At 44.6% G+C, this 8,482-nt stretch overlaps 1 protein-coding gene across 1 annotated transcript in view; it reads right to left on the bottom strand.

Annotated features, from left to right (window-relative positions):
- Nucleotides 1–6,487, bottom strand: part of LOC140357774 (uncharacterized) — a 20,104-nt gene extending 13,617 nt beyond the window's left edge. The window contains exon 1 of the mRNA XM_072442292.1: nucleotides 6,254–6,487. Coding sequence (XP_072298393.1) covers nucleotides 6,254–6,487 — 234 coding nt within the window. The remainder of the gene's footprint in view (nucleotides 1–6,253) is intronic.
- Between the last annotated feature and the right edge of the window lie 1,995 nt (nucleotides 6,488–8,482).

Raw genomic sequence — 8,482 nt, 5'->3', positions numbered from 1 at the left:
GTGCGTGTCTTCGTGCTTCGTGCGCATTTTACAGACGAACCTTCGGACTCGTGGGGGGTAAAATAAACAAATGTGGTAAAAATCCAATGTTAAATGTGTTTAAAGCAGCTCACATGTGTCAAAAGTGTAAGACAGAAGTGTAACATCCTGCATGCTGCTGAGTCAATAAAATCTCAAACGCTTCTGGGGTTATCGTCATAGAAACTCTCTGACCTCTGACCCTGATACAAATGAAGGGCTAAGTATGTTCAGAGCAAACTCATTAGCTCAGGGTTAGCTAAGTGTTAGTTCATGTTTAGCTAAGGGTTAGTTCATGTTTAGCTCAGGGTTAGTTCACGTTTAGCTCAGGGTTAGCTCACGTTTAGCTTAAGTTTATCTCAGGGTTAGCTCACGTTTAGCTTAAGTTTATCTCAGGGTTAGCTCACGTTTAGCTTAAGTTTATCTCAGGGTTAGCTCATGTTTAGCTCAGGGTTAGCTCACGTTTAACTCAGGGTTAGCTCACTTTTAACTCAGGGTTAGCTCACGTTTAACTCACGTTTAGCTCAGGGTTAGCTCACGTTTAACTCACATTTAGCTCAGGGTTAGCTCACGTTTAGCTCAGGGTTAGCTCACATTTAACTCACGTTTAGCTCAGGGTTAGCTCACGTTTAGCTCAGGGTTAGCTCACATTTAACTCACGTTTAGCTCAGGTTAGCTCATGTTTAGCTCAGGGTTAGCTCAGGGTTAGTTCAACTTTAGCTCAGAGTTAGCTCACGTTTAACTCACGTTTAGCTCAGGGTTAGCTCACGTTTAGCTTACGTTTGTCTCAGGGTTAGCTCACGTTTAACTCACGTTTAGCTCAGGGTTAGCTTACGTTTAGCTCACATTTAGCTGTCGTTTAACTCAGAGTTAGTTCAGATTTAGCTTACGTTTAGCTCACGTTTAGCTTACGTTTAGCTCACGTTTAGCTCAGAGTTAGCTCATGTTTAGCTCACGTTTAGCTCAGGTTAGCTCATGTTTAGCTCAAGGTTAGTTCACGTTTAGCTCATGTTTAGCTCATGTTTAGCTCAGGGTTAGCTCATGTTTAGCTCACGTTTAGCTCAGGGTTAGCTCATGTTTAGCTCACGTTTAGCTCAGGGTTAGCTCATGTTTAGCTCACGTTTAGCTCAGGGTTAGCTCATGTTTAGCTCACGTTTAGCTCAGGGTTAGCTCATGTTTAGCTCACGTTTAGCTCAGGATTAGCTCATGTTTAGCTCACGTTTAGCTCAGGGTTATCTCAGGGTTAGCTCAGCCTTAAAGACAAACAGTGCTCAGGCGTGTCCAGGCTTGAGCGTCTGGGAATGACAGGGTCAGTGAACGCACCACGGCCCACACAAAACAAACACAACTGTTTCATTAAGGAAAAACTAATTAGAGTGAGTCAGCCGTCTCAGATCACATATTGATCCTGTCAATGAGAAAACATCAGTCAACTGCACAGAGAGCAAAGGGTCGGGGGCCATCTTGGGCCCGTCACAATGAGGACCATTGTTCAATGAATAATAGATGGAGCTATCCATGATTTTCAGTCACTTGTTGTCACCACCATTTTAAAGACATGCTGAAAAGTAAAAGGGACGGACTGTTTGAAATGAGGCTCCGTAAAACTGTCTGCAGTAGGCTAACGTTTATTAGCATAGCCACTAGCATTAGCTGCTAACGACCTGAAACAGCTCCGTCTCAGTCTGGAGTGAGTTCTGTAAGTCCACTAGTCCCTCCTGACCACAGTCACAAACTTCTAGACAAACGGGGTCTTTGGGGGCGTGGCAGAAAAGAAGGAATCTTTGTTTTCAGACTTTTTGTTGCCACCGCCCACAGTGAACATGCGGCTTTTGTCCTCAAAATGCAGTCAGTGTGTCACATCACTTTGGACCCATGAATGTATTTTGGGTTTGATATTTATTGTTTGTCCATTTTTGATGGTGGGTAGTTTTTTTTTTGTTAGGATACGATCATATTTGAGCTTTTGAGAGTTAAAAGTAACAGCTGAGGCTTAAAAACTGATCCATTTAAGTTGTTTCTTTTTAGTCTGTAAAGTATTCTTTGTTGAGGAGCAGGTCGAACACCAGGTGGCGCTACGTGACACACTGTGGGGCTTAATCTGCAGATGATTGATGCGCTGCAGGAGACAGGCCGCTGAGCTCGGGCCAATGAGCCAGGACTAAACCAGGACTAAACTCAACTAAAGAAAACAACAAAACCAACTTTAACTTTAGCTTCATCCTCTGTTTGTTTGCCTCCTTATGTCAAATGTCTTTGGGTTATTAAACTAGAACTGAAAATGACAGACTAATGAGAACCAAGCCACTCACAAGTCTAGATCAGGAAAGAAACCTCGACTGAACTTGGACTAAATGAACTAAAGGTCGTTCAGACTTTGGCCTGACATGTGTGACTCCGGTTTATTCTCTGGTCGTTTGGTGAAGCGGCAGAAGCGGCAGAAGCGGCAGAAGCGAGGGTCGTCTGAGGTCACGGTTAATCCTCTGAGTTTGCTCTGACAGCACATGAATGATTCAGGATGAACTCTGTGGACCAGCACAGGCTTTTCACGGTGCCCTCTGCGGGGGGCGATTACACCTCATCCCTGCGACGCCACAGGCCAAACATGGACCTGCGCCAGACCAGAGGCTAGACCAGGGACCAGGGACCAGGGACCAAGGACCAGGGACCAGGGACCAGGGACCAGGGACCAAGGACCAAGGACCAGGGACCAGGGACCAGGGACCAGGGACCAGGGACCAGACCAGAGACCAGACCAGGGACCAGGGACCAGGGACCAGGGACCAAGGACCAGGGACCAGGGACCAGGGACCAGGGACCAGGGACCAGGGACCAGGGACCAGGGACCAGACCAGAGACCAGACCAGAGACCAGACCAGAGGCCAGACCAGAGACTAGACCAGAGACAAGATTAGGGACTAGACCAGAGGCTAGGCCAGGGATCAGAGACAAGAGACAAGAAACAAGAGACAAAAGACCAGACCAGGGACTAGAACAAAGACCAGACCAGAGACCAGAGACCAGGGACAAGAGACAAGAGACAAGAGACAAGAGACCAGACCAGGTATTTTTCAAAAGCCTGTAAATGTTTTTTGTTCAATAAATTACCATTATTTGTTTTAATTCGACAAAAAAAAATTGACCTAAAACCATCATCGATTGAACCATATGAATAACAAATGTGATTAATATTTTGTCAATATTTGTATTTGTATCTGCCTAAATATTGTATTCTCAATAACATCACTGAGCAAATGTACAACTAGACTGCTTCACTCCGCAGCGTGACAGTGGAGGCCGTCCTAGCGCCCTCTGCTGGCTCTAAAACCGTGTGAAACTATCTCTCTCCGGCTGCGCCACAGGAAGTGCCGGGGCTAAGGTGTCAAAACGAAGCGCACAAACCTTGAATAATGCATCATATTTAAGCCGTAAAGGGCCTCGTTCCATCGGGAGATAATTATCTTCTATCTTTGTGCGTCCGAAACCTGAACGTCGCCCCGGGTCGTGCGAGAGAGCGGCTTTTGTGCTGTCATCAGGAGCTTAACGCCACGATGACACGACCGGAGCATCGGACCTCGCCCTCGTCCATGGCCTCGTCCCAGCAGAGAGACATTTGTGTTATATTATCTACTGTATTTACACGTATGATCCAAACTGTAAACGCATGCATTTCTTTGAGACTATGATGGCATAAAAGTGTTGATTTGAATGAAATAAAAAGTCTGTCAGCCTGTTAAGCCATGTCATCACTCTTACTTCCGGGTTCAATGGAATTCCAGCCTCATTCACTGTGACGGCATTTTGGTGATTTTAATATCTCCAGGTCTTTCATTCATGTGTTTCAGCTTCCTGTTTATGCCTGTTTATGTCTGTTTATGTCTGTTATGCCTGTTTATGTCTGTTATGCCTGTTTATGTCTGTTTATGTCTGTTATGCCTGTTATGCCTGTTTATGTCTGTTTATGCCTGTTTATGTCTGTTTATGTCTGTTTATGTCTGTTTATGTCTGTTTATGTCTGTTATGTCTGTTATGTCTGTTCATGTCTGTTATGCCTGTTTATATCTGTTTGTGTCTGTTTATGTCTGTTATGCCTGTTCATGTCTGTTATGTCTGTTATGTCTGTTCATGTCTGTTATGCCTGTTTATATCTGTTTGTGTCTGTTTATGTCTGTTATGCCTGTTTATGTCTGTTTATGTATGTTATGTCTGTTCATGTCTGTTATGCCTGTTTATATCTGTTTGTGTCTGTTTATGTCTGTTATGCCTGTTCATGTCTGTTATGCCTGTTTATGTCTGTTTATGTCTGTTATGCCTGTTTATATCTGTTTGTGTCTGTTTATGTCTGTTTATGCCTGTTTATGTCTGTTTATGTCTGTTATGCCTGTTTATGTCTGTTATGTCTGTTATGTCTGTTCATGTCTGTTATGCCTGTTTATATCTGTTTGTGTCTGTTTATGTCTGTTATGCCTGTTCATGTCTGTTATGTCTGTTATGTCTGTTCATGTCTGTTATGCCTGTTTATATCTGTTTGTGTCTGTTTATGTCTGTTATGCCTGTTTATGTCTGTTATGCCTGTTTATGTCTGTTTATGTCTGTTATGTCTGTTCATGTCTGTTATGCCTGTTTATATCTGTTTGTGTCTGTTTATGTCTGTTATGCCTGTTCATGTCTGTTATGCCTGTTTATATCTGTTTGTGTCTGTTTATGTCTGTTATGCCTGTTTATGTCTGTTATGCCTGTTTATGTCTGTTTATGTCTGTTTATGTCTGTTATGTCTGTTCATGTCTGTTATGCCTGTTTATATCTGTTTGTGTCTGTTTATGTCTGTTATGCCTGTTTATGTCTGTTATGCTTGTTTATGTCTGTTATGCCTGTTTATGCCTGTTTGTTCCCCATTCAAAGGCCATATTATTATTAGTATTTTGTTTCTGACAGTTAATCCCTCTGTCAGCTGTATTAATCATTATAAAACCCATCATAGATTATCAAAGGCATTTTTGATGAATGGATTTTCCGGTTTTACTAGACAAATAATTACAAATGAATTAAACCCACAATAGTTTTTCGTTTTATCTATAGATATATTACAAACTTAACCACAAATCATATTTTTTGTGAAGCTCAAATGCAATCTTAAGGCAAGATTTATCCATTATTTGTAACAGAAAAGCAGCTGATTGACGTATCTACTTTGAACATTTCAAATAGTCGCTTTTTTGATGTTGTTATAAATATTTATAACAACATCAATTGCGTTATGGTCTACTCTGGTTTTTGCACACTCTCTCTGCACCTGCCCTTGCACCTGCCCCTGCACCTGCACCTGTACCTGTACCTGGTCCTGTACCTGTACCTCCACCTGTACCTGTACCTGTACCTGTACCTGCACCTCCACCTGTACCTGTACCTCCACCTGCACCTGCACCTGTACCTGTACCTGTACCTGCACCTGTACCTCCACCTGTACCTGTACCTGCACCTCCACCTGCACCTGTACCTGTACCTGTACCTGTACCTGTACCTGTACCTCCACCTGCACCTGCACCTGTACCTGTACCTGCACCTGTACCTCCACCTGCACCTGCACCTGCACCTGTACCTCCACCTGCACCTGCACCTCCACCTGTACCTGTACCTGCACCTGCACCTGCACCTGCACCTGCACCTGCACCTGTACCTGTACCTCCACCTGCACCTGCACCTGCACCTGCACCTGTACCTGTACCTGTACCTCCACCTGCACCTGTACCTGTACCTCCACCTCCACCTGCACCTGCACCTGTACCTCCACCTGCACCTGCACCTCCACCTGTACCTGTACCTGCACCTGCACCTGCACCTGCACCTGCACCTGTACCTGCACCTGCACCTGCACCTGCACCTGCACCTGTACCTGTACCTGTACCTGTACCTGCACCTCCACCTGCACCTGTACCTGCACCTCCACCTGCACCTGCACCTGTACCTGTACCTGTACCTCCACCTGCACCTGCACCTGCACCTGCACCTGTACCTGTACCTGTACCTGTACCTGCACCTGCACCTGTACCTGTACCTGCACCTGCACCTCCACCTCCACCTGCACCTGTACCTGTACCTGTACCTGCACCTCCACCTGCACCTGCACCTGCACCTGTACATGTACCTGTACCTGCACCTGTACCTGCACCTGCACCTGCACCTGCACCTGTACCTGCACCTGTACCTGTGGGGTCCTCTGTCCCGTCCCCGGTGCCTCCCGCGGGGCTCCACTCCCGCTCCGGGGCTGCTCCTCCTCTCTCCCCGGCTCCAGAGCGCTCTCCGCCGGGCTCGTGTCGCTGAAGCGCACGGTGATGTCGCGGAGGTCCAGCTGCCTCAGAATACCGTGCAGCAGCGTGTACAAGGCCCTGAAGTTGACCGTGCTCTGCCCCGGGAAACCGATGGACAAGTTTAACAAGTCGTAAAGGCTGACGTTATTTTCATCCGACATTTTGAGAATCACCAAAAGTCACGGTAAATTAAATAAAACGATTAAACGGTCGAGCGGGCGCCGGCGGGTTGGTCCTCTGAAACTATTGCAATTCCGACAGAAAAAAAAACGATTAAAACTACCGCATATAAATATAATAGTGCAGTAAACACATAAATACAGTGTTGTTTAAGATCCAAGCATCGTGTCTTGTGGCTGTAATTTCGCCTGTGTTTGATAAATTGTGCCCAAAGTAAGAAGGAAAATAGAAACCTCGCATCGTATAGTCAAGCTAACTGAAGGTACCGAAAACATAACTTCACAATAAAAGCTGCGAAAAATAAAATGTGATTTAAAAGGATCAGAAGCAACTTTACAACTACACAAACGCATGGATATAACAGAGTACAGTGTATGTGTGTTACAATTAAGCTTCAGTGTTTGTTTATGTTGCATTCCTTTGGCTTGTGTGCTTTTGTTTCCTCGCGTGAAGCAGAAGCAGTCGCGGTGTTTCCATTCACGCTTCACGCGCAGCTCATCTGCGGGAATCCCACGTTGAGGCTCCGCGTTGTGCGTCTCCAGGCAACGCTGACACCGAGGCTTTGGCGTGGACCGAGTCAGAGTCAATGAACAACCAGATAAACCAAGTGTAATCCTGCATCACTGGGAAGGAAAATTACTCCTCAAGATTGTTAATCAAATCAACAAAATCAAGCGTCATCAAAAGTTCTAACTGCTTTCAAACTTTAACCCCAAAAAATATTTAATTTGACTAACTTTAACGAGGACTAAATGTACATGTTTCCAGAACTAAATGAAAGAACTATCCTCCAGCTGGGCCTAACTTTGGACTCATCTTCAATTCATTGTGATGTTTGTGTCCATTTCTTAGTGATGGCCTTTTTCCTGCCACAAAAAGTACATTCCAAAGGTATCTTTTTGTTGTGTACATGGCAGGAATTCTGAGGCCCAAATATATAGTTTTAAAATTTCAGAGGGATGGCAATGTCAGAGTTAAAGGCAGTACTTTATGAACTTCAGTCCAATATTTTTGAGTGACAGGACAGTCCCAGAACACATGACAGTGGTTTGCCTCCCGGTGCCACAGTTTCTGCGACAGTTGCATTTCCTTCAGTATAATGAGCACTTTGCTTTGACATCGAGTTGTGAAATTTTTTTTAACAATTTCCTGCAAAATTCCCTCCAGACGTGCCATTTTGAGCTCTTCCTCTGGGATGTACACACTTCCCACTCTTCATCTGTCAAAACAAGATCACCTTCTCTTTCCCATTTGTTTCTAATATATTTAGTAGAGTAGCTGTCCAGATTAGTAATGCACTGATAACATTTAGATATTATTCCCCTTGAAAGTTCTGATAAATAAGCCTTGATTTAAAAAAAAATAAAAAATCTGTAAGAAGGTCACAGTGGCTTTGTTTAGTTTCCTGGTTATAATAACTCTATTTGTAAATGCTCATAAAAGTCCTGTTTCTCAAAGTCAAAAGATTCTTTCAACATATCAAAGCTTTTCATCTGATTATCTTTTACAATCTAGTGAAAAACGTTTCCACCTTTTGTAATCCAGACCTTGAGTCAGTTCTATTTGGTACAAAACCTTTGGTCTGCAGTGCCGCGCCCGAAAAAGCCATGTTATTTTTGTGCCGGCCACGCACTGCGGCTCCTGAAACTGCGCCGCTATTTGACCGCGTTTTAGCGCCGGGTTAAGGTTAGGGTTAAGGTTAAGGTTAGGGTTAGGGTTAGGGTTAGGGTTAGCCATGAAGCCATAACGGGCTATAAGGGAAATGCCGCGGTCCCTGAAACTGCGCGGCAATTGGACCGCGCCGCGGCTCTCCAGCCACGGCCTTGGTCATAAACCGACCAGTTTAAGATTGTAACATTTTTGTTTAGTTTGTATGTTTTGATCATCTCCTTCCATGTTGTAACAACAGATTTTACCCAGGGATTCTTCATTTCCTCCAAATGACTCAAGCGTCTGTCATCTGCCAGTAAGGCCTG

The sequence above is a fragment of the Eucyclogobius newberryi genome, unplaced genomic scaffold (assembly GCF_026437365.1).
Source record: "Eucyclogobius newberryi isolate DKJ021-1_F unplaced genomic scaffold, fEucNew1.0.hap1 SCAF_13, whole genome shotgun sequence".
NCBI classification, from domain to species: Eukaryota; Metazoa; Chordata; class Actinopteri; order Gobiiformes; family Gobiidae; genus Eucyclogobius; species Eucyclogobius newberryi.
The sequence above is the reverse complement of the archived record's forward strand: the minus strand, read 5'-3'. Positions and strand labels throughout refer to the sequence as shown.